The 27,199-nt window shown below is 35.5% G+C and overlaps 1 protein-coding gene across 1 annotated transcript in view; it reads left to right on the top strand.

Moving 5' to 3' along the window:
- The window catches only part of Rbl2 (RB transcriptional corepressor like 2), a 51,067-nt gene that overhangs the window by 17,732 nt on the left and 6,136 nt on the right, over positions 1 to 27,199 (top strand). Inside the window, 13 exon segments of the mRNA XM_015488732.2 lie at positions 6,022 to 6,188; positions 7,462 to 7,571; positions 9,130 to 9,233; positions 11,382 to 11,519; positions 12,864 to 13,028; positions 13,511 to 13,622; positions 18,346 to 18,615; positions 18,814 to 19,094; positions 19,184 to 19,360; positions 24,723 to 24,794; positions 25,336 to 25,441; positions 25,947 to 26,152; positions 26,697 to 26,861. Of these exon segments, the coding sequence (XP_015344218.2) occupies positions 6,022 to 6,188; positions 7,462 to 7,571; positions 9,130 to 9,233; positions 11,382 to 11,519; positions 12,864 to 13,028; positions 13,511 to 13,622; positions 18,346 to 18,615; positions 18,814 to 19,094; positions 19,184 to 19,360; positions 24,723 to 24,794; positions 25,336 to 25,441; positions 25,947 to 26,152; positions 26,697 to 26,861 (2,073 nt within the window).

Genomic DNA, 27,199 nt, shown 5'->3' with positions numbered 1-27,199 from the left:
CAGCCTATGCATGTGATGAACATAGTAGGGATTTATAAAATGTTAATAATTAACCTGAATTGGGGTCTTCATTAAAGAAACTGGAGAAACAAACTCTATTATTTAAGAAAATTCTATTAAAATGAGTTTCAGCATCGTGTGGTATTACTTAGACTGATAAAGACTGAGTTTCCCCTCCCTTTAAGTGAGTTGCTTCAGATTTGAGACTTATCTGCCTTTTTTATTTCTAAAGGTATTTTATATACCATATTGTGTCTTGGACATTGGAAAATATATCTGAACAAAATAACCATGAATATGTTGTTTTAAAGAAGCTTATAGCTAGAGTAGGGAGATGGACCTCAGATAACCAAAGAGTTAAATATATGTTGAATTATATTATATGAAGAAAAATTAAATAGATTAGTAATACAAAGTATTGGGGGTAGGGGAGAATGGATGGGCAGATGGAGGTAGTATAGATAAGGTAAGAAAAAGTATTTGAGGAGGTAATATTAGCAGAGACCTAAATAAGTGAGGAAGCAAGTCATGGAAATAGCTGCAGAAATAAGTGTGAAGCTAAGAGAATAGCAGGCGCAAGGCTCTGAGGTAGAAACTCCATGTCATTTCTGAACAGTGAGAATATTAGTGCATAAGGAATGGAGTGAGGGAGGGGAAGAGGGATAAGAAGTAAAGGGAGGGAGGAGCAAGGGATAGCTGGGATCATGCAGGCTCTGGAGGCCTTTGTAGGAACTTTTCTTTTGCACTGATGGAAATGAAAGGTTTTAAGAGGTGTTTTTGAGGAGTGACCCCTGCTATGTGATCTGATTGGCCTTTTTAAAGGTCTTGTGGGAAAGTGGGGTCAGGGGCAAGGGTGAAAGTAGGCAGTTAAGAGGCTGTTGATTATCACTATTCTAGTGATAATTCATGGATGATACTTTGATGGAGAGAGATGGCTGTATTTGGGTCACATTTTGGAGATGCCACAGGATTTATTGACATTTTGGATTAAGATGTGACAGATGAAAAATAATGACAATAGGGTGAGTGATATAAAAGCTAACGTCCTTACAAACGCCTGTGTGGTCTTAAGTGACCTGGCCCTGTTATCATTCTGAATTCATCTCCTGTTTCTTTCCTCCTCACCCATTCCACTATGCCACATTAACTTCCTTTTTCATTTTTCAGATATGCCATGCATGCTGTCTACTCAAAGCCTTTGGCCTTGCTGTTTCCTCTGCCTAAAACATGTTTCTTCAGATGTTCACGTGGCTTACTTCCTCACTACATTCTGATCTCTGATAACTTGATTACTATGTAAAATAATAACCACCAGCGTCCTCCAACCCTCAGGACTTCCTTTCTCCCGTACTCTGCTATTGATGTCATTTCAGTATTTATTGCTAGCAGTAAATAAGTAGATAGGTGGGTAGGTTGATAGAAAGAATTGTTATCTATCTCCTTGTACTAGAGCACAAGTTTCATGAGGGATGTTACCTTATTGTTTGCAGTGTTCAACACATAATAGGCATTCCAAATATATTTATGGTTAACATTTATTGAAAGGGAAGAACAGATCTTGGGGGTGGATCAAAAGTTAGGGTTACGGCTGGAAGGCTGGGGATGTAGCTCGGAGGCAAAGCACTTGCCTAGCATGTGTAAGACCCTGGGTTCCATACCTTGCACTACCAAAAAAAAAAAAAAAAACAGGAGTTAAAGTTCAACATGTTAAATCTGAGTTATGTCTTAGGCATCCTAGTAGAGTCATTGAGTAGGCAGCTCAGAAATTCATCACTGGAGTTCACAGCAGAGGTTAAGGTTATGTATACATACATGCATATGTATATTTGTATATACATATTTTTTCTGGAGTTATCAGGATGTGGATGGCTTTTAAAGTTATGGAATGAAGAGAGATTACTTAGCAGTGTGAGTTTTAAGGACAGCTGCATTGCAAATTTTGGAAGTCTTCACTTGGAGAAGGAACAGCCTAGTATATATATGTGTATGTGTGAGTGTGTATGTGTTTTTTTTTTTTTTTTTTCAGTACTGCAGTATTTGAAGCCAGGGTACTGTACCACTCACCTATATCCCCAGATTTTTTTATTTTATAGTTTAAATCAAGGTCTTGCTAAGTTGCCCATGCTGGCCTTGAACTTGAGATCTTCCTGCCTCCACTCCCTGAGTAGCTAGGACTAGAAGAGTACCATTGTGCCCAGCAACATCCTAGTATTTTTAAACTATCAACTTCATATCATACTTGAGTTAAAGAAAAATTCCTCTTGGTTAGAATGCACAGGGAGCTTTAAGTAAGTTAAACACTTAAAACAGTGCTACCAAATAGCTCCATGTTGACCTTGAAGAGAATAGGCTGGAAACTGGTTGTTATATTCTGATTTCCTCTATGAAAATTCTGCCTGTGGGTAATGTGGTTAAATGTTGCTGGCTGCTGTTGACTTCTTACGTGCACCGGGTATTTTTCTCCCTCAAATCAGGCACAGGTTCATATACGGTAAAGAAGTTGGCTTCAAGAGAGCTAAGGCAGAGAGTTAATTCAGTTCATCTACCCAGATCATGTTATGAACTTAAAAAAAATAATAATAGGATGAATTTCCTCTAAACAAAATAAAATAAGGGTCTCAGCTCTACTGGTCTTTTTTTTTTTTTTTAATGAGACAAGGGACAAGGTCTTGCTAAGTTGCGTAGGGCCTCACTTTTGCTGAGGCTGGCTTTGAACTCCTGATCCTCCTGCCTCAGCCTCCTCAGTCGGTGGATTACTGGTGTGTGCTGGCATGTCCAGCTAGCTCTACTGCTATCTGAGACATATAGAAAGCATACATATTTAATGTAGAAACCACATAGATTTCTTTCTTTTTTAAAAAATTTTTAAATTTGTTCTACTTAGTTATACATGACAGCAGAATGCATTTCAATTCATTGACCACAAATGGAGTCCAACATTTCAATTCTCTGGTTGTATACGGTGTAGAGACACACCATTCATGTAATCATACATGTACCTAGGGTAATGATGTCCATCTCATTCTACCATCTTTCCTATCCTCATAACCCCTTCCAGCCCTCCCCTTTGCCCAATCCAAAGTTCCTCCATTCTTCCCATGCCCCACCACCATCATAGATCAGTATCCACTAATCAGAGAAAACATTCAGCCTTTGGTTTTTTGAGATTGGCTTACTTTGCTTAGCTTAATATTCTCCAACTCCATCCATTTACCTACAAATTATGCCATAATTTTATTCTCTTAATGCTGAGTTTTATACCTTGTGTATATATATCATAGTTTCTTTATCCGTTCATCTATTGATGGACATCTAGGTTGGTTCCACAGTTTAGCTAATGTGAATTTAGCAGCTATAAACATTGGTGTGGTTATATTACTATAGTATGCTGATATTAAGTCCTTTGGATATAGACCAAGGAGTGGTATAACTGGGTCAAATGGTGATTCCATTCCAAGTTCTCTGAGGAATCTCCACACTGCTTTCCAAAGTAGTTGCACCAATTTGCAGTCCCACCAGCAATGTATGAGTGTACCTTTTCCCCCCACATCCTCTCCAACACTTATTATTGCTTGTATTCTTGATAACTGCCATTCTGACTGGGGTGAGATGAAATTTTAGTTTTGATTTGCATTTCTTTAATTACTGAAGATGTTGAACCCTTTTGCATATATTTGTTGATTGCTTGTATATCTTCTTCTGAGAAGTGTCTGTTCAGTTCCTTAGCCCATTTATTGATTGGGTTGATTTTTTTTTTTCGGTGTAAGTTTTTTGAGTTATTTATATATCCTAGAGATTAGTGCTCTATCTGATGTATGTGTGGTAAAAATTTGCTCCCATACTGTAGGCTGTCTCTTCACCTCAGTGATTGTCTCTTTTTGCTGAGAAGAAGCTTTTTAGTTTGAATCTATCCCATTCAATAAATTCTTGATTTTATTTCTTGCACTTTAGGACTTGTTAAGGAAGTTGGGGCCTAATCTGACATGTTGAAAATTTGGGCCTACTTTTTCTTCTATTCAGTGCAGGGTCTCTGGTGGTATTGTGATACCTCCTCCTTCACTTTTCTTGCTAAGGATTGCTTTGACTATTCTGGGTCTCTTATTTTAACAAATGAATTTCATGATTGCTTTTTCGAGTTCTATGAAGAATGACATTGGGATTTTTTTTATATTTTTTAGTTTTAGGTGGACACAATATCTTTAATTTACATTTATGTGGTGCTGAGGATCGAACACAGTGCCTCATGCATGCTAGGCGAGCACACTACCACTGAGCCACGACCCCAGCCCCTGGCATTGGGATTTTAATAGGAATTGCATTAACTCTGTATAATAGTTTTGGTATTCATGGCCATTTTGACAATATCGACACTGCCTATTCAAGAGCATGGGAGATATTTCCATCTTCTAAGGTCTTCTTCAGTTTCCTTCTTTAGGTTCTGTAGTTTTTGCTGTAGAGGTCTTTTACTACTTTTATTAGATTGATTCCCAAGTATTTTATATTTTTTTGAGACTATTTTGAATGGGGTAGTTTAGAAACCACATAGATTTATTTCTGAGCTTTTCTGTATCAAGTGAGATTGAACAGCTTGTTCTGATGCCAGTTGAAAATTGTGCTAGGTGTTTTTAAAACTCTCTAGAGTAAGTACATTTAATACTTAGGGAAATATGGCTTGTCTTTTTTAAATATCAAAAATGCTGCTGAGGACTGGGGTTATAGCTCGGTGATGGACTATTTGCTTTGCATGCACAAGGCCCTGGGTTCCATAATAATAATAATAAAAAGATAGTATTAAGCTATTTTAACTACTTTAATTTTTCAGAGTTTATGCAAAAATCAGAAAAGATGCTTTATTTGCAGATGTATTTATGCTTAAATTCTTTGTCTTTAAGTTGTATCTTTTTTATATTATATACAAGAATACATTTCTGGGAAGACTTGTCTATTCTAGAGAGAAAAAGTGTGATAGAGTCCAATAACTAAAGATAGTGGAGGTCGGATACAAAAACATATCAAAAAANAGAGAAGAGGGGAGGGGAGGGGCGGGGGGATAGTAGAGGATAGGAAAGGCAGCAGAACACAACAGACACTAGTATGGCAATATGTAAATCAATGGATGTGTAACTGATGTGATTCTGCAATCTGTATATGGGGTAAAAATGGGAGCTCATAACCCACTTGAATCAAAGTGTGAAATATGATATATCAAGAACTATGTAATGTTTTGAACAACCAACAATAAAAAAAAATTAAAAATAAAGATAGTGGAGGGGCAAAAAGATTGAAGATTGCTTTTCCTCAGATTGCCTTTATGGAGAATGTTTAATCGTCTCTCTGGAGGAGATTTGATGCTTTGGATGGATTTTACTTGGGCCAGATTTAATCCATAGCTTTCTTTCATTTGTCCATCTTTTGAGATTTGCAGACATGATGGTGAATATGAGCTGTCAAATTCTGTTTCTCAGACATGAGAATAATATTCTTAATTTTTAAAAACATAATGCTTATCTTTCCTTTGAGCTCAAGTTTTGAAGGAGAGATAATAGGAAGATATACCTTAAAGTTTTAACTTTTTTTCCCCTTTGGTACTCGGGGATTGAACTCAGGATACTTTAACACTGAGCCATATCCTCAGCCCTTTTTATTTTTTATTTTTTTTATTTTGACACAGGGTCTTCCTAAGGTGCTTAAGGCTTCCATGAGTTGCTAAGGTGGGCCTCAAACTTGTAATCTCCTGCCCTAGACTCCTAAGTCACTGTGATTACAGGCATGTGCTACCTCACCTGGCTTAAAGTTTTAACTTTTAAGACACAAACATATAGTTGGCTAAAATAAATAGTGTCTTGTCACATATCTTTACATGGATAATGGCAGCTCTTAGTTGTGTTATATTTAAGTTCTAGGAAGGTGATAAATGAGTTGCTAAAATTTATTGATATTGTAAAGATAAGGTCTGATTGACTTAAATTCCTATTTGTGAAGTAACAAAGTCTTTCTTACCTAATAATTTTTTTTCACCAGTCTAAAGCACTTAGAATCTCCACACCACTCACTGGTGTGAGGTACATTAAGGAGAACAGCCCTTGTGTGACTCCCATTTCTACAGCTACACATAGCTTGAGTCGTCTTCACACCATGCTGACGGGCCTCAGGAATGCACCGAGTGAGAAATTGGAACAGATTCTCAGGTTAGTTTGAGCTCTGGCTACCTTTCCAAGATTGGGTGTTGATCATTTTCCAATTCCTATATCAATTTTTCACTATTATACCTCATTTTAATAATTGTATAGCAGTTGTATGCTCAGTCTTGTTGGTCAGCAGAGGACATAGCAATATAAGATGAATAAGCAGAAGGTCATCTTTGCTCATATTTCTCTAATGTGATATAGGAAATGGTAAACTAACAATGCAAAACCCTGTATGATAAGGTACCAAATCTCATTATCAACTATTTTACAATTGTAGAAAAGGAGGTTGTGTGGTCAGTGTCAATGAGAGTTGACATAGAACTTCATGAACCCTTTCATGAACCAGAACAAATTTCTGAAAGGTGGATCAGATTTGAACAGATAAGATGAAGCTTTCTGTGTTCATAGAGCAAGAGTAAAACCACTGTTGCTTTTGAAAGCTCTCTAAAACACTCAGCCTACAAAGAAAGTTAACTGCCTCCCAACTCTAATCTTAAATACCCTCAGTGGGGTTAAATATTACCAGTAAATACTAGGTAAAATCAAAGGTTTTGCATTTGTAAAAAGGTAAGTGTGTGTCATAAATAAAATTCTGGTTATATACAATACTTGGTAATTATCTCTAACAGAATTATAACTGTTTTTTTAAAAAATTTTTTTCCAAGCTTGTTATGTTTTTACAGTGAACGTATATATTTATGATCAAAATAAACACACAGAGGTTACAAAGGCCCATATGGTGGTATTTGTATAATCCTTCTGAATTTAATTTATATTGCTTTCTAATTAAAAAGAATCAATGACATAAACCTCATTTTGGTGAAAAAAAAAAAAAAGAATGTCAGTAATGATTTATGTGAGTTTGCAGTATAGGTTACATACCTCTTCCTGTTTTCTTTCAGGTGTTCTTAAAAACACCTATGTTCTCTAGGGAATCAATTGAAGGCAGTTTTTGGTTGTTATCAGTTATTGGGGATGTGCAAGTTGAGTTTGGACCAGTCATGGCATTAGTTGGGCCCCAGGGCCAAGATTGCTAAGTTTACCAAAGTGAAGGGTACAGTGCCTCACAAGATAGCATATGTACTTTTTCACTCCAAATAGTAGTCTAGCCACCTTTGTAAAGGAAGCATGGGATCTTCTGAATTAACTTGGAAAGTATATAGTGTCCAAAGATTTTACATTTACATGTTAATGAAATTACAGAGTTATAATATTTTATCCTTTCATAACCTGATACGACATTTATATTAGACAGTTTTTTATTACTTTTTAGGACATGTTCCAGAGATCCAACCCAGGCTATTGCTAACAGATTAAAAGAAATGTATGAAATATATTCTCAGCATTCCCAGCCAGATGAGGATTTCAGTAATTGTGCTAAAGGTAAGGTTTATTATTGTATTTAAGTACATGGAGTCCTTTCTTGGTAATCCAGTCAGAAACATGAAAAGACTTATGACTAAATGGAGAGGTGTAGTGTGGCTTTTTTTTCTTTTATCCAAGTGATTTCTAGGCCCCTCTCTGAAAGAAATTTTAGACTAGTATCTATATTATGTTAGATTTTTTGTTCTTTTTTTATTGGTAAATTCTTTTTCATGTGTGTGGTTTAACCACTGAGCTGCATTCCCAGCCCTTTTTATGTTTTGAGACAGGGTCTCACTGAGTTACTTAGGGCCTTGCTAAATTGCTGAGGCTGGCTTTGAACTTTCCATCCTCCTGTGTCAGCATCCAAAGCCACAGGGATTAACAGGTGTGCATCACCATGCCTGATGGCTATTGGTAAATTCTTTAGTTTTCATTTGTAAACTGGAAATTAAACAAACTATAGTGATTCTTCAACATAGTCAACCCATTTATCTATCCTTGTTCTTACTCTCTTTTCTGAAATGCTTGGGACTAGAAGTGTTTCACATTTCAGATTTTTTTTCAGACTTTTGAGTATTAGGTGTACAAATTGAAATATCTGGGGAATAGGACACAAATCTGAACACAAAATTTATTCATGTTTTATATATACCTTATAGCCTAATACTTTAATGCAGTAGTTTTAGTGTATCTGTGTTTTGCCTGTGACATGAGTTCAGGGTTGAATTTTCAAATGACTCCATCCTGGTGCTCAAAAAGTTTCAGATTTTGGATCATTTTGGATTTTGGATTTCCACGTTAGGGATGACCAACCTGTAACTGGTACATATGCCCAACCCTGGCCTGGGAATTGTTGATGTCAAATTGGAACCAAGTATGTGGAATAGTAAACCAATTACATATCTCTTAGCATCTGTCAGCTTCTCATTACTGTAAATAAAACACCCGAGAGTATTAACTTAGAAAAGGTTTATTCATCTCACTGTTTTGGAGGTTCCATTCCATGATCAAGTAGCTCCATTGTTTTGGGCCTCTTGGGGGGATTCTGGATAACAATGTCAGGGAGTATGTGGTGAGGCAAACTCATATCATAAGCCAGAAAACAACAAGAAAGAGACAAGAAGAGATGGGGATCCCAGTGCCTCCAGTGACTTAAGGACTTCCAATTAGGCCCCATCTGGTAAAGGTCCCACCACTTTCCCATAGAGCCACTCTTAGGACCAAGTCTATTACATGGGTATTTAGAGGATATTCAACATCCAAACTGTAGCATCATAGAACTATTTTTTTTTTCCAAACAGAACAAAAAGGTGAGAATCTTAATGCAGTGATATTATAATTTTTTTATATGCAAATTTCAGTTAGCAATTTTAGAAAAATATGAATGTTACCATGAAGAATATAAGGAATTTTAGGGATAATTGAATAAGCAATTATAGAAAAGGCGTGTATCTGAAGTATGGGTTTGGTATTTAAATTTTATTTTGTGGGTGGAGAGAGTGTGATGGGCCTTCATTTTCCATGTTGTTTATTTTCTTGGTATTTGATTTTTGTGTTTTTAAAATTATTTCTACAGAAATTGCCAGCAAACATTTTCGTTTTGCAGAGATGCTTTACTATAAAGTATTAGAATCTGTTATTGAGCAGGAACAAAAAAGACTGGGAGACATGGATTTATCTGTGAGTAAAACAGTTTCCTTCTTCTCTACTCAAAAATTAAAAAAAAAAAAATAAGGTGGGGTAGAGAAGAGGGAAAGAAAGGACAGAAGAGGGAGGAAGGTAAGGAAGGAGGAAGAGCCATTAAAAAGAAATGATGTATGACTCTAGGGAATAAGATTGGCATCTCAGAATAGACACAATTTAGGAAGATGAAAAGAGTTCTGGAGGTGGAGGGTGGTTATGGTTACATAACACTGTTACCATACTTAATATCACTGAATTGTAAACTTCAAGATGGTTAAATGCTGTTTTGTTAAGTATATTTTACCACAGTAAAGATTTTTTTTTAAATCAGTTCCTTTGGTGAATATAAATTTATTGGCCTCTAAATTGTAGCTGTTTTATATATATCCTTCAATATGTGCTTTACAAAAAATAAAGTCATAAGTCATAAAATAGCCCTTTAAATTCATACAGCAATTTATACACACATACACACACACATATGCATATACACACGCACCTGTTTATCCCTCTCTCTGTCCCTTGGTAACCTTTACTTAGTCTGTTTTCTGGCTGTCTTTTTTTATGAATTTATTTACCTATGCTAGGTATCTCATTTAAATAGAATTAAGTACAATATTTGTCCTTCTTAGTCTGGCTTAATGCACTTCTCAGGGTTTATCCACATTCTAGCATATATCACAATTTTTCCCTTTTGTTTAAACATTTTGTTTATCCATTCATTTTATGGTGAATATTTGGATCATTTCTACCTTTTGACTACTGTGAATAATGCTGCTGTTAATATTGGTGTAAAAGTATTTGTCAAGCATCTGTTTGAGTCCCTGCTAACAGTTCTTTTGAGTTCTTCAGACCTAGAAGTATAATTGCTAGATCATGGTAATTTTTCTTTTCCTTCTTTTTTTTTTGGTGGGGGGGCAGAGTTGGTGGGGGAAGACAGTTCTGGGGATCAAACCCAGGCTTTTGTGCAAGCATTCTACTACTGAGCCACATCCCTAACTCCATGTGGTGATTATTTGTTTAACTTTTTCAGGAACTGCCATACTGTTTGCCATAGCAGCTCTACCACTTTCTTTACATTCTCACCGCCCCTACATCAGGGTTTTGGCTTTCTCACATCCTCAAAACATTTGTTATTTTTCATTTTTTGAAAAATATTTATCTTGATGGATATGAAGTAATATCTCATGGTGCTTTTGATTTGCATTTCCCTAACAACTTTTAAAATTCTAGATATTAATTCTAGATGTTAATCCTTTCTAGATTTGTTTTTAAAATTCTACATTTTAATCCTTTACCAGGTGTCCAATTTGCAAGTATTTTCTCCCATTCTGTGGGTTTTGTTTTCACCCTGTTGGTAGTCTCCATTTAGTCTTTTTTTTTTTTTTTTAATATTTTTTTAGTTGTCAGTGTACCTTTTATTTATATGCAGTGCTGAGAATTGAACCCAGTGCCTCACATATGCTAGGCAAGTGCTTTACCACTGAGTCACAATTCTAGCTCTCCAGTTTATTTATTTATTTATTTTGGTAGTGTTGGGGATTGAACCCAGGGCTTTGTGCATGTGAGGCAAGCACTCTACCAACTGAGCTATATCCCCAGCCCCATTTATTCTTAATTTTTAAATTTTGATGAATTCTCATTTATCCGTATTTTTTCTTGTTGGCTGAGTAACTTTTTAATTCAAAAATACTAAATATTCATATACATTTTGAGAAACTAATAAGCAAAGCAAATCACCTGTAATTATGTCACCCTACAATAAACATGTTTTTTGGCACATGGTCATCAAGCCAGTCACCTTCTTGCCTGCCTTCCAGCTGTCTTTTTGTGACAGTGCCCTCTTACTGTGAAAACTGTTTTGTAATATCTTTTTACATTATCTAAGCATCAGGGTGCATTTGCATTTTGGTTAGAGATGTCATATTTCATAATATATAAGATTTTTGTAAGTTCTTATATATTCCTTTATATTTTTGATAAAATAAAGCTTATTTATAGAGTTAAGAAAGGTTCTGTAAGAAAGTAAGCACATACTTCCACTAACTCAGAAAACAAGACCTTATCTGGTATTTTTATTTTAAGTATGAAATGTCCTTTTAGAGTAGGCTAATGTTTCTAAATGTTTTTAACTTTGTTTTATAGGGTGTTCTGGAACAAGATGCATTCCATAGATCACTCTTAGCTTGCTGCCTTGAGGTTGTCACTTTTTCTTATAAGCCTCCTGGGAACTTTCCATTCATTACCGAAATATTTGATGTACCACTTTATCATTTTTATAAGGTATTTTTTTCTTTTCATGTTTTTTCTAATTGGTGCACTATAGTTGTATATAGTGATGGGATCTGTTATATATTCAAATATGCACATGATATTTATTATAAGGTATTTTTTTTAAACTATGATATTAATGATCATGGATGAGATGAACTTCCTGTTGTTAGTCCTTAACAACTTTTTGTTTGTTTTGTGGTATTGGCAATTGAACCAGTGCTTTGCATGTACTAGGCAAGCACTCTATTACTGATACAACTCTCCAGACCTTTTTATTTTATTTGAGATAGGGTCTCACTAAGTGGTTCATGCTGACCTCAGTCTCCTGAGTAGCTAGGATTACAGGTGTGTACCACCACACCCAACTGATAAAGGATTTTTAGAATACTGTGATTTCAGGAGTCTTACAAGGCTTTAAAAAGTAATGTGCACATCACTAGCTAATTTTGTATAGCAGCCCTTTTTTTGTTGTTGTTATGAAAGTTAAATAACATTGAGAATAGTTTGAAAAAGTAAGTTCTCTAGCTGGGTGTGGTGGCACATGCCTGTAATCCCAGGGACTTGGAAAGCTAAGGCAGGAATGTTGCAAGCTCAAGGCCAGACTCAGCAATTTAGCAAGGCCCTGAGCAACTGGTATGACTCTGTCTCAAAATAAAATATATAAAGGGCTGGCGATGTGGCTCAGTGGTTAAGCAACCCAGGGTTCAATTCCTGGTACCAATAATTAATAAATAATTTCCTGTCATTACAGAGAGGCATTAATCTCCTAGCTATGTACTTCTTTTGTTTGGTACTAGGGATTGAACACAGTGACACTTTACCACTGAGCTACATCCCCAGCCCTTTTTTATTTTGAAACAGGGTCTTCCTTGATGTTAACTTAGCATATGGTCAAAATTAGTTTCTATCATGTCATATATCAAATGTATAAAGGGCTTTGATATATTTTTTTTTTTGGTTTTTTTCTTTTGTGTGTATGCTGGGGATTGAACCCAGGGTCTTGTGCTGAGGCACATACCAGGCTCTTAGTATAAAATATTAACAGTAATGTTTTCATACTCAATATACAAAGGATATTTTTTCATTTACACATTTTGAAATATATCACTGTAGAAAATATTTTATATAATTTATATATATACATTATTATTTACAAGATAGTAAAAGGAAGAACCACTGTTTCAAAATCAAACTTTTGTTAAATTTGTAATTTTTTATATTTGTCTAAATATTGAAAAATATTTAAACAGATGTGCCCATTTTACTTTTATGCTTAGTAAAAATTTTTTGTGTGAAAAATCATAGTAATCATTATTATTATTAAATGAACCAAGGCCTTTTTCTTTATTTCAGGTAATAGAAGTATTCATTAGAGCAGAAGATGGCCTTTGTAGAGAGGTGGTAAAACACCTTAATCAGATTGAAGAACAGATCTTAGATCATTTGGCATGGAAACCAGAGTCCCCACTCTGGGATAGAATTAGAGACAATGAAAACAGAGTTCCTACATGTGAAGAGGTTTGTGAAAGTATCCTAACAGCTTTTTATAAGAAAAGTACATCAATATCTATCCTATTCCATTACCCTTTCACCAAACAGCATTTAAATTTAGTATTTTCCATGTAGGGGGTGAAAAGTTGATAGTTGGCATTAATATCTACCTCTGTAAATATTAACAAGAGCCAGGAATAATTTGAAATTGTCCCAAGGTTTCAGTGACATTAAAATTCAATTGTTTTTCTTGATTCCTGATCAAGTTTCTGTTCATTAGCATAATTGCCATTCTAACTCTCCAAATCAGTAATAAAGGTTGATTCATATTTAATACCCAATTTTCAGTTTGGGAGGCTTTTTAGTTTTAGTATGAAAATGGAAAAAGCTGATTTTATTAAGGTGGAAGAACTAATGAGCCAAGATAGTTTACTTCTTAGAGTGCTACTGTATTTCTAATGAAAATGCTTCTTCAAATATTACCATTTTGTGTGAACAATTATTTATAGGTCATGCCACCTCAGAACCTGGAAAGAGGAGATGAAATTTGTATTACTGCCTCCCCTTTGACTCCTAGAAGGGTGAGTGAAGTTCGTGCTGATACAGGAGGGCTCGGAAGAAGTAAGTTCAAAATGTTAGAAGGAATATTTTGGAACCTTGCACCAAAATCTGTGATTTGGTCCCACATGAATCACTTAAAAATAATGGTTTTAAAGAATATTTAATGAGGAAAATATATGACAGAACAAGAATCTTCTTATTTGTTGTGCTGGGCATAGCACCCATGGCCTCATACATGCTAGGCAAGCACTCTACTTCTGAGTTTTATCCCCAAGCCTCAAGTTACTTTTTAAAAGGATAGGATGCTATATATTTAATGTGATCCTTATTTTTAAAGTGAATGTTTTCCTCAAAGCATAAAAATGGGCAGAAGTGGAAAAACCAACTTTTAAGAATAATTCTTGTTGGGTGATAGAATTCCCAGTGATGTCTATAATTTTTTAAAAAGGGAAATGGGTTTTATTTTTAAGATTAGAAGAAGTAGAGGTCTTCTTAAGGTTAGAGCTGCATGAACCAATTAGTACAAATACCAGTGAGATAAGAGAACTCGGTGGCCTAAACATGTTCAGTTTTATCAGTTGAGCTGTGCTACCTGAATTAAGATGACAGCAGTGCTGGTCCAAGAAGTACAGAAAAGAGCAGGTTTGCTATGCATCTGGTTTATATTTTAATCAGCTTCTTAGATCTACTAGGTGCAAAATTTAAATATACCCTATTTGCCAACAACATGATTCTATATTTAGAAAACCCAAAAATGCCACCAGAAAACTTCTAGAACTCAGAAATAAATTCAGTAAAGTAGGAGGATATAAAATTAACACCCATAAATCAATTGTGTTCCTGTACACCAATGATGAATCAACTGAAAGAGAAATTTGGAAAACTATCCCAGTCACAATAGTCTCAAAAAAACTAAAATACTTGGGACCCAATCTAACAAAAGAGGTGAAAGACATCCTCAATATGAACTACAGAACACTATAGAAAGAAATTGAAGACCTTAGAAGATGGAAAGATCTCCCAAGGTTCTTGGTTAGGCAGAATTAATATTGCCAAAATGGCCATATTACCAAAAATGCTATACAGATTTAATGCAATTCCTGTGAAAATTTCAATGACATTCTTCATAGGTTTAGAAAAAGCAGCTGTGAAATTCATTTGGAAAAATAAGAGGCCCAGAATAGCCAAAGCAATCCCTAGCAAGAAGAGTGAAGCAGGGGGCATCACAATACCAGACCATAAGTTACACTACAGAGTTATAGTCACAAAAACAACATGGTATTGGCACCAAAAAGACATGAAGACCAATGGAACAGAATAGAATCCTCAGAGACAAACCCACATAGAGTTATCTCATACTAGACAAAGGTGCCATAAACATACATTGGAGGAAAGATAGCCTCTTCAACAAGTGGTACTGGGAAAACTGGAAATCCATATGTAGCCAAATGAAACTGAACCCCTATCTCTCACCCTGCACAAAACTCAACTTAAAGTGGTTCAAGGAACTAAGCATTTAGACCAGAGACCCTGTGCCTACTAGAAGAAATGTAGGCCCAACTGTCCATCGTGTCATTTTAGGAACTGACTTCCTCAAGGAGACTTCTAAAGCACAAGAAGTAAAATCAAGAATAAATGGGATGGTATCAAACTAAGAAGCTCTTCACAGCAAAGGAAACCATCAAGAACATGAACAGAGAGCCAATAGAATGGGAGAAAATCTTTGCACCTTATACCTCAGAGCATTAATCTCCAAGATGTACAAAGAACTCAAAAAAATCCTAACACCAAAACCCTCAAATAACCCAATCAATAAATGGGCAAAGGAACTGAACAGATACTTTACAGAAGAGTAATATGAATGGTTAAAAAATATCTGAAAAAATGTTCAACATCACCAGCAATTAGCGATTTCATCTCACTCCAGTCAGAATAGTAATTATAAAGAATACAAGTAAAAATAAATGTTGGCAAGGTTGCAGGGGAAAAGGTATACTCATAGATTGTTGGTGGGACTGCATATTGGTACAACTACTCTGGAAAGCAGTATGGAGTTTCCTCAGAAAACTTGGAATGGAACCACCATTTGATTTAGTTATTACCACTCTTCAGTATATATCCAAAGGACTTAAAATCAGCATATTACAGTGATGTAGCCACGTGAATGTTTATAGAAGCTCAGTTCACAATAACTAAGTTATGTAACCAACCAAGATGCCCTTAAACAGAAGAGTAGATAAAGAAAATGTGGCATATACACAATGGCATATTACTCAGCCATAAAGAAGAATGAAATTATGGCATTTGCCAGTAAATGGATGGAAATGGAGCCCGACATATGCTAAGTTTAATAAGCCAATCCCAAAAAACCAAAGGTTGAAGGTTCTCTCTGATATGCAGATGCTAATACACAATAAAGGGGGAGGAAGGAAGAATATAAGTTCATTGAATTAGACAAAAGGGAATGAAGGGAAGGGAGTAGAGATGGGAATAGGAAATACAGTAGAATGAAGCAGACATAACTTTCCTGTGTTCATATAGGAATACATGACCAGTGTAATTCTACAACATGTTCAACCACAAGAATGGGATCCTAATTAGAATAAATTAAACACTGTGTATGTATAATATGTCAAAATACATTCTACTGTCGAGTGTATCTTAAAAAGAGCAGATAAAAAATTTATCACAAAAATAAATTTGGATGTAGGAGATAACACTACTTTTTCTTTTGGTGCTGGGGATTAAACCGAGGGCCTTGCACGTGCTAAGCACGTGCTCTACCACTGAGCCACACTCCTGATCCCACAACTACTATTTAAAAAACAGTTTTGTAAATTAAGCAAGTTGTGTATGGTTGAATGCCATTCAAATATTCTTGTTCTAGATCAGTTTGATAAGTCCTGGCTGTAGAAGGATCAGTTTGTATTTTGCAGTACTGGCGATTGAACCCAGGGCCTCACTCATGGTAGGCAAATTCTCTCCCACTAAGCTACATTCCTAGCCCTTTTTTAAATTTTGTTTTGAGTCAGAGTATTGCTAAGTTTCCCAGGCTGGCCTTGAACTTGCAGTTCTCCTGCCTCAGCTTCCTGAGATTACAGGTGTGTGCCACTGTGCTCATTTTAGGAGGATCAGTTTTAAAGTCAAGAATCACTCTAGTCAGTGCAGTCAATAAATATGTATGATCAATATGAAAACTTGAAGAGGATTCACAGTGGCTTAACCATTTTCCTGCTTATTATCAACTCGAATATATCTATGAATCTTAACACCTATTCTTTCTCATGTTTCTATAGTTTTTCCTTCCCTAATCTATGGATTGGGATTTGACATTAAACTTCATTTTCCTTTAACTTATCAGTTGTCCATTTTTCTCAGTGTTAAAAAAAAAAATATTTCACACATTCTTGCTGATTCTGTAGTTTTGTACCAAATGCAGACCTAGTAAGTTTATTTTTGTATCATCAGGTAAAGTTAAGGCACAGTCTCTCCGCACTTACTCCTGTAAACCCTCATGATCTTCCTACATATATTTTTAAATTTAAAAACCTTCTGATATACAGTTTTTACAGGTGGACATGGAAGAGGGAAAGGATTGCTTCCTTCTTAGAAATAAACATTGGTTTGAATATTTAATCATTACAGCTTAGTTTATTTTTAGTGTTTTTGAAGTAATGAAAAGTTTTGGAAATAGTGTTAATGATCGTACAATGTTGTAGATGTACTTAATGCTACTGAGTTGTACACTTAAGAATGGTTTTTTAAAGTGGCTAATTTTATGTTACATATATTACTACAATTTAGAAAGATTAATAATATACCATAACCCATTGGTTTACACAACTTAAATGGGTGAAATGTATGGCATGTGACCCATATCTCAGTATAGCTGTTTTTTTTAAAAAAGAAAAGTATTGCTGGACTTGGTGGCTCATAACCTATAATTCCAGTAACTTGGGAGGTTGAGAGGTAGGAGGATCACAGGTTTATAGACAGCCTCAGCAACTTACCTGAGACTGTCTCAAAATAAAAGGGCTAGGCATAACCTCAGTTCAATCCCTAGTATGCCGGGGAGGGGGGACAATTCTAAGCTTAGTTGAATCTAAACCATGAATGTCCACCTTGCTGAAGAGCATAATATTGAGATTCAGTGATTCTGTTTATGTAGAAAAATACTAAGGTGAAAATTCATACACAACTGGAAAATGCTGTCAGATGTGATACTACCATCATGTTCCCCTTATCAAGTAATGGCTTTGCAGTGAAAGCACACTGTGCACAGATGTTAGAATTTCAGTATGGGCTGGGGATGTGGCTCAAGCGGTAACTTGCTTGCCTGGCATACGTGGGCGCTGGGTTCGATCCTCAGCACCACATACAAATAAAATAAAGATGTTGTGTCTACTGAAAACTAAAAAAAAAAAAAAAATTAAAAAATTCTCTCTCTCAAAAAAAAGTATAGAAAAATAGTAATTTCTTAACTTTCCTCTGTATCATGGAGTCTTTGTAGTAGAAGACAAAGCCTAGTTTTAGTGGAAAGTGGAATAGAGACGGCAGCACAGTGAGAAAAATACAGAAACATTTCTTCATAAAATTTTGCTTTCAGTAGTGTTGACCTAAATTTTTTATTAGTTGACTGTAGGTACACTATGACTTCTGTAAGTTTTATTTGCTTTTTAAGTTTTTAATTATTTGAAATACTGTAGTTATTTTGAACACAAGAGCTTCGATGGAAGTTGATTTGTCTCATGTTAAATGGTTTATTTGATTTGTTTTGACCTAGGCATGACATCTCCAACTTCATTATATGATAGGTACAGCTCCCCAACAGCCAGTACTACTAGAAGGCGGCTGTTTCCTGAGAATGACAGCCCCTCTGATGGAGGGACACCTGGGCGCATTCCCTCACAGCCCCTAGTCAATGCTGTACCGGTACAGAATGTATCTGGGGAGGCTGTTTCTGTCACACCAGTTCCTGGACAGACTTTAGTCACCATGGCAACTGCCACTGTCACGGCCAACAATGGACAGACAGTGACTATTCCTGTACAAGGTAAGGAAGAGTTGGATATTGAGTTCTCTGGCATTTATTGGAAAGTTACTTGAGGTTTGGCTAGAGGAGTAATGTCTGGAATAGAGAAGTGATGGGGAGAGGAACTTTAGGAGGAAAGAGAAAAAAGGAAACCTCTGCCAAGAGAACCTCATATTTTCTTCTTGTCTTTTTTTCCCATGTTGTAACAAACTGGTGTAGGTATTGCCAATGAAAATGGAGGGATAACATTCTTCCCAGTCCAAGTCAATGTTGGGGGGCAGGCACAGGCTGTGACTGGCTCCATTCAGCCCCTCAGTGCTCAGGCCCTCACTGGAAGTCTGAGCTCTCAACAGGTGACAGGAACAACTTTGCAAGTCCCTGGTCAAGTGGCCATCCAACAGATTTCCCCCGGTGGACAACAGCAGAAACAAGGCCAGTCTTTAACGAGCAGCAATGTTAGACCTAGGAAGACCAGCTCATTATCGCTTTTCTTTAGAAAGGTAATTTTTTATGTATACCTTAACCAGAACATGAGCTGGGGATATATAAGTGTTAAACAAATTTTTAAATATTCTTATTTATTTATTAGGTATACCACTTAGCAGGTGTCCGCCTTCGGGATCTTTGTGCTAAACTAGATATTTCAGATGAACTGAGGAAAAAAATTTGGACCTGCTTTGAATTCTCCATAATTCAGTGTACAGAACTTATGATGGACAGACATCTGGACCAGTTATTAATGTGTGCCATTTATGTGATGGCAAAGGTGAGTGCCATTCAAGGCTAAAAAGGCAAGGGCAAAGATGTTATGTCATTTCTCCAAACATTTACTTATATGTGGTGCTGAGGATCAAACCCAGTGCCTCACGCATTCCAGACAACTGCACTACCACTGAGCTACAGCCTCAGCGGCCAGACTGTTTTCTAATGTACTGTACCATTTTACCACCAGCAGTCTGAGGAGCCTTAATTTCTAAATCGCTTGGGATTGAACCCAGGGCCTTGTGCATATATGAGGCAAGCACTCTACCAACTGAGCTATATCCCCAGCCCCATAATATAACAATACTTTTTTTTTCCCATCCTTTCCAGGGATGGAAGTCAGGGGCACTCGACCACTGATCTACATCTCCAGCACTGTTTTTTTAATTTTATTTAGAGATAGGATCTCACTGAGTTACTTAGGACCTTATGCCTGGCCAATAATACTTTATTTAAATTAATGTTTTTAGTTGTAGATGGACACAGTACCTTTATTTTATTTATTTTTATATGATGGCAAGGATTGAATCCAGTGCCTCACACATACTAGGCAAGTATTCTACCACTGAGCTATAAGCCCAGCCCCACAATACCTTTTATCTTTGTTTTTAAAAAATATTTTTAATTTATTGAGTTGAAATTCACATTACATATACTTAACCATTTTAACTTAAAGAGTTTAGTGGCTTTTAGTATTTACTATTCAGTGGCTTTTTGATATTTCATATCAATGGAATGGTATAACAATGGAGTTGTGGCTTAGTGGTAGAATACTTGCCTCGTAAATGTGAGTTTCAATCCTAGCACCACATAAAACCAAATAAAGGCACTGAGTCCATATACAACTTAAAAAAAAAAAAAAAACCCAAAACATTGACCTTTTGTGTATTGCTTCTTTCATTTGGGATAATGTTTCCAAAGTATATCCTTGTATCAGTACTCTATTCCTTGTTATAGCTGAAATAGCGTCCATTGTGTGGTTACATTAGAATTTATCCATTCATTCATAGAGATACATTTGGGCTCTTTCCAACCCTTGGCTATTATAAATAGTGCTATTGTGAATATTTGTGTACTTGTTTGAGTGCCTATTTTCAATTTTTATTTAAATTTTTTTTATCTTGGGATAATGTCTAAGTTGCTGAGGCTGGCTTTGAACTTGCAATCCTCCTGTCTCAGTCTGGAGTTACTGGGATTACAGGTGTGTGCCACCACACTTGGCTGTTTTCAATTTTTTAAGAGTTTATACATAAAAGTGGAATTTCAGGGTCATATGGTAATTCTGTTTAACATTTTGAGGAATCATCATTTTACATTGCTCCTAGTAATGCAAGAGAGTTCTAGTTTCTCTATATCCTTGCCACCTTATTTTACATAGATATAATTCTTAGTTTGGGGTATTGAGTGTTATCTCACTGTGGTTTTGAATTGTATTTGTTCAATGATGTTGACCATCTTTCATTGTACCCTGTTGGCCTTTCCATATGAATTTTGATTCCAGCCTTTCCAGTAGGTATGAAGGACTTTTTATGGTTTTGAATTCCTGACTGATGATAAACAGCTTGTAATTTGCTCATTGGACATTTGTGTATCTTGTTTGGAGAAGTACCTATTTAAATCCTTTGCTCATTTTAAAAATTGGATTATTTATTTTCTCCTGTTCTCTGTTATTTTTTCTTTTCTTTTGGGTGATTGATGATTGAACCTGGTGCCTCAAACATGCTTGGCAAGGGCTCTGCTACTAAGCTTCCCTTCCAGTCCAGTGTATCTTTTCACTTACTTGATAGTGTCATTTGAAGCTTTTACAAAAGTTTTTAATTTTGATGAAGTTCAGATACCTATTTTTTTTGTTTTCATGTCTGACTCCATTGTCAAATCTTGAGAACCAATGTCATTTTATTTTTGCTTCTGAGTAATTTTTGTATATGCTATGAAATAAAAGTCCAGCTTCATTCTTTTGTGGCTTTCCAGCTACTCCAACCCCATTATTAAAATGACTATTTTTCCCCATTGAATAATCTTGGCACCTTTGTGGTTGATCAGACACACACAGACATTTAGGCTTATTTCTGCACAATTAGTTCTATTCTATCCATCTCTATCTGTCCTTATGTAGTACCATACTCTGATGACTGTTGCTTTTTTATAAGTTTTACTGGGAAATGCAAGTCCTCCTACTTTTATTTTCAATTATTTTGGTTGTGTTAGTCTCTTGAAAATTCCATGTGAATTTTAGAATCAAGTTGTCAATTTAACAGTCATCTGAGATTTTGATCGGTTACACCGAATCTGTATTTTGGTTTAGGGAGTTTTGCCATCTTAAGTCATTTGATCCTTGAATATGGCATGCTTTTAACATTTATTTAGATCTTTTTAAAATGGTCTTTCAACAATGTATTACACTTTGAAAAGTATGACTTTTGCTCTTTTGTTCTATTCATTCCTATATATCCTTTTTGATGCTATTGTAAATGTAACTTTCATTTTTGGTATGTTCTCTGCAAGTGTGTAGAAAAAACTGATTTTTGTATATTGGTCTAATATCTAGGAACGTAGCTGAACTTATTAGTTCTAATAGATTTTAATTGATTCCTTAGACTTTTTCATGTATAATTTGATTTCTTGTCCAAATTAGATACTTTTTATTTCCTTTATCCCAGCTACCCTTCCCAACTATCTTGGCTAAAACCTACAATGTTAAATACAAAAGTTGAAAGCAGAAATCTTGTCTTTTCCTAATTTTAGTTAAAAAAAATTTAGATACTCAACTATGAAGTCTGACTTTCATTATTTTCTTGGATGCCTTTTATCAGATTGAGGAAGCTCCCTTTATGTTCCTAGTTTGTTGACTGTTTTATCATAAAAGGTGTTAGTCTTTTTTTTTTCTGATTTTGTTTTACTTACTCTAATCCACTGATTTTCTTATGTTAGACCAGCCTTGCATGCCAATGTTAAGTCCTTTTTGGTCTCGTTGATAATTTTTATGTTTACTAGTAGTTTGTCCTTATTGCTAAGGATAGTATCTTCAGATGGACTTTTTTCAAGGACTTTGTAAAGATATTTCTAATATCTTAACATCCTTTTATAATGTAGGCATTAACAGTTATAACATACACTGCATATTTATCTCTAAGTATTTTTGAATTTCCCTTTTGGTTTCTTTTTGACTTATTTGTTATCTAGGAATATGTTAATTTCTACATTTTTCCTGAATTTCTTTACTGACTTCTAGTTTCATTTCACTTTGGCTGAAAAAGAAAACATTGTATTATTTCAGTCCTTTTAAATATATCAAGGTTTTATAGCCTTGTATATGGTCCTTCTTGGAGAATTTCTTTTGGAGCAGAATGTCGTTAGACTTTAGCACTATGAAACAACTAGACCTATTTCTTTTTTGAGCTTCTGCCTCAGTCATCTTTTATCCATATTGAAAGTAAATTTAAATCTCCAAATATTGTTGAAATTTTATATTTTCCCCTTCATTTCTGGGTTTTCGTTGTTTTGTGATACCAGAGATTGAACTGAGGGCCTTTCATATGCTAGGCAAGCACTCTACCACTGAACTACACCCCTAACCTTGGTTCATGTAACTTAGTAAACAAGCACACACGTTAATAGTGTACTACTTCCTAGCATAACTTCCTGATGGATTGATCTTTTTATTATGAAATATCCCATATCCCTCTTTAACAGCTTTTTTTTTTTGTTTTTATAGTGTGATACTTGTGTAGTTGTAGTCTGCTAAATCTGTCTTTTCAGTTTACTTCAAATATATATGTGTTTGTGGGAGAATCACTTTAGCACTGAGCTATCCTCCAGCCTTTTTTTGAGGGTCTTGCTAAGTTGCTGAGGTTGGCTTGAACTTGAGATCCTGCTTCAGCCTCCCAGAGATTGCTGGGATTTCAGGCATGTGCCACTGCACCCAGCTTGTATTATTTGAGGGGTGGGGGTACTGGGGATTGAACTATGGCACTCAACCACTGATTCACATCCCCAGCCCTATTTTTTAGAGACAGGATCTGAGTTGCTTAGTGCCTCACTGTTGCTGCTTTGAACTTGTGATCCTCCTGCCTCAGCCTCCCAAGTACTGGGATTCCACCATGCCTAGCTTGTATTTTTGAATCTAACACATCTCCTATAAACAGGATACAGTTGGATCTCATTTCTAGTCTGACAATCTCCACCTTTTGACTATTCAGTTCATTCACTTTAATGTTGATATAACTGGTTTTACATTCCTTTATTCTTTTTGCATTAAGTTTTTTTTAATGTTCAATTTTAATTTTAGTAATGAATTTTTACACCATATTTTGTTTCCTTAGTGGTTGTATTGTTTACATATTACAAATCGAACAGCTACTTGGCATTGATATACTTGTATGACTTTTAAAAAAAAGTAATGTATTTATAGTTTCCTATATTAACCTTATTTTCATTTCTTTCTCTTATTGGTTCTCATGGATTCTGGAATCATTTATTTTATCCAATACAGCTTTGCTCCTATGTACCTCCTTTCTTTGTAACAGCTCCAACAATACATCATATACATATTTTATATAATTGTTTCTAATCAAGAGAAAAATATGCCTTTTTAGTGTCTTTGTGAAAAAGGCCAAGAACACTGGCATATATTTGGATTACTGTCCAGACACACTTATTTTTAGCTTCAAGAACTTTCTGTAATATTAAGCTGCTAGCAAGCACATTCTGGTTTTGAGGATATATTTCATTTATGGAAGATTAAATATGTTATCTCATTATCTCTTGACCTGTATAGTCTGTTATTTTATCGGGGTTTCCCTGTAAATGAAAAAAAGAAATTGCTTTTCTCACTAATGTTCTCTATTTGGCTTTCTGCATTTTTACTATGATATATTGAGGCGTGGATCCTTGGAGTTTCTTGAGCTTCATAAATATGTACATTAATGTTTTAAAATCACTTGGGAAAATTTCACTCTACTTCTCTGAACGCTTGCTTCTCTATTCTCTCTTCCTTGGTACTCCCATTACACATAGTCTCAGAAATGTACACACCATGCCATCTGTTCTTTAGATCACACGATCTCTTTATTCAATTTTACTAATTCTTTTCTGGTTCAAATTTACTATTTTTCTCCTATAGTTTGTTTTTAATTTTAGTTACTGTACTTTTCTACACCAGATCTTGGTTCACATGCTAGAATCCTCTTATTGAATTTTAGATTTTCTTGAATAGATGTTTTTTCATTTGCTATATATCCTTAGGACCATTTCCAGAGACTTTAAATCACTGTTTTTAAATACAATTTTTACTACTTGCTATGGAAAGCAGATTCACGGAGCTCCTCACACTGTAAGTTGATCTGAGTACTCTCATTCTTTGCCAGGTCACAAAAGAAGACAAGTCCTTCCAGAATATCATGCGTTGTTACAGGACTCAGCCACAGGCCAGAAGCCAGGTAACTGTAGGCTGAAAATTAAGCTTAAAGTCTGTGACGAATACAAAGATTAATCTTTCTTTAGTCACTGACAAAGAATTTCACATGTTGGTAAAGTCCTCTTTTCTTTCAAGGGCAACATTATGGAATATTTCTTTATTCACAGAACCACTAGATAGAAATTAAGTTATCTGAGTAAACACTATTGTACATTTAACCAAGATAGTATTAATTAAAATTTAAAACCCATTTTTCTTTTAATACCATTTCTCAAAGGCAAGAATGCTGGATCTTTGTAGATGAATTGAATTTTATGGTTGGGTGCTATTATGCTCGGTGGTATGTTAGGAAGTACATGGAATCTGAAGCTAGACAGGCTCTGATGTAAATCCTGTATTTGTTATTTAATAGCTGTGTGCCTGACCATGGCTGCATTTCTTAATATCCCCTGAGAAAGATGACTCCTACTCACTGTTGTGAGAATTAAGTAACATGTCAAGGTTCTACTATTTAGGATGCATTTAATAAATACTAGTTTCTGTGACATTCTGTCTCTTTAAAGGTGTATAGAAGTGTTTTGATAAAAGGGAAAAGAAAAAGAAGAAATTCTGGCAGCAGTGAAAGTAGAAGCCATCAGAATTCTCCTACAGAACTAAACAAAGATAGAAGTAAGTAGATCTCTATGACCTCAAACAAAAGTAGGCTCTTATTTTTTTAGGCCTGGGAGACTAAGAATTACTACATGAAAGAATTACTATAGAAAGTGCTTTCTTGACAAAGAATCTGCTAGAAAAATAAATTCTAAATTTAGTGACAGTTCTTCATTTCATTATTCTGAGACAAAGTGCATACCATTTTTCTCCAGGGGAATTAGAAAAGGCTTCAGACAGGAATCTGCTGGCATCTCATTTGGAGCTATGCTATGGAAATGCCATCCCTAGTTATTGATTTGCACCACTTCGTGCAGGATTCAGATCCTAGGAAACTAACCGACCGCTATACCTGTGCTCTAGTTATGGCATGGGAGTAAAGTTATTTTCTGAGATTTGCTTCTTAGTGGGAAGTTTGTTTTTCATACCAAGTAGTGTAGGTAGCTGTTCAGCTTTTTGCTACTGAATTTTCTTTTTTTAAACGATCAGTACTAGCAACCTCTGTGTTTAACACTCTTTGTAGCCAGTAGAGACTCCAGTCCTGTCATGAGGTCAAGCAGCACCTTGCCAGTTCCACAGCCTAGCAGTGCCCCTCCTACACCAACTCGTCTCACAGGTGCCAACAGTGACATGGAAGAGGAAGAGAGAGGAGACCTCATTCAATTCTACAACAACATCTACATAAAACAAATTAAGACATTTGCCATGAAGTACTCACAGGCAAACATAGTAAGTTTCACAACAGTATTTCTTTTTTTACTCCAGAGGAATGAATAATCATTTATATTTGACCTGTTTGTGTACAAGCTAGATTTATAAGCAACTATCAAGTACAACTAAGGAAGTCTTCAAGAGAAGACATTTGCCTATCCAACATCATTGATAATAAGATTGTATTTGGATTCCCTGCAAAATACGAGATAGTTACATGGATTTAAATTATCCAATATTTAAGGGTGGTTGTGATCTTACCACTTATTTTCTCATAAAATGGGAATAGAAGTAAATGAGGCATAAAGAAGTTTCCAGCTTATAAGGTTGTTGCAAGGATGAGATGATGACAATAATGGATTTAAAAATGCTTAAAGCGGAGATGGGCATAAACTAAGCACTTAAGTTTGCTGCTCATCTGACTTTCTTTAGGGTCTGATTGTTGCTAATACATCACCGTTTACCATTTATAAAACTACTTTCTTATTACCTTTTAAAAACTTTCTACTCAGGTATTTTAAGTAAATGAGTTTCTTACAATTACTGATTTTGTTTTTAACAGATGGATGCACCTCCACTCTCTCCCTATCCATTTGTCAGAACAGGCTCCCCTCGCCGAATTCAGTTATCTCAAAATCATCCTGTCTACATTTCCCCACATAAAAATGAATCAATGCTTTCACCCCGAGAAAAGATTTTTTACTACTTCAGCAACAGTCCGTCAAAGGTGAGACTGACATAAATGTCCTTTACAAACCCTAAAATGCTCCAAGTAGGGTTTGGGCTTATCCTAGGCACTCACTAAAGTGATGAGAACTGCCAGGGAACACTGGCCCGTAAGTCTATGCAGCAAAAACCAGAGTGTTTGTTTTTTTTTAGTTGTATATGGACTCAGTGCCTTTATTTGGTGCTAAGATTGAACCTAGTGCCTTACACTTGTAGCTCAGTGGTAGAGCATTTGCCTTGCAACTCCAGCCCATGGTTGGAAACGGGTAAAGGACTCAGATTTATATTTATCTACTCCCCCATCACCACTTCTATTTGTGTATTCCTGGAGATCATAAG

This window comes from Marmota marmota, unplaced genomic scaffold (assembly GCF_001458135.2).
Source record: "Marmota marmota marmota unplaced genomic scaffold, marMar, whole genome shotgun sequence".
Lineage (NCBI taxonomy): Eukaryota > Metazoa > Chordata > Mammalia > Rodentia > Sciuridae > Marmota > Marmota marmota.
This window is presented reverse-complemented; position numbering and strand designations above follow the sequence as displayed.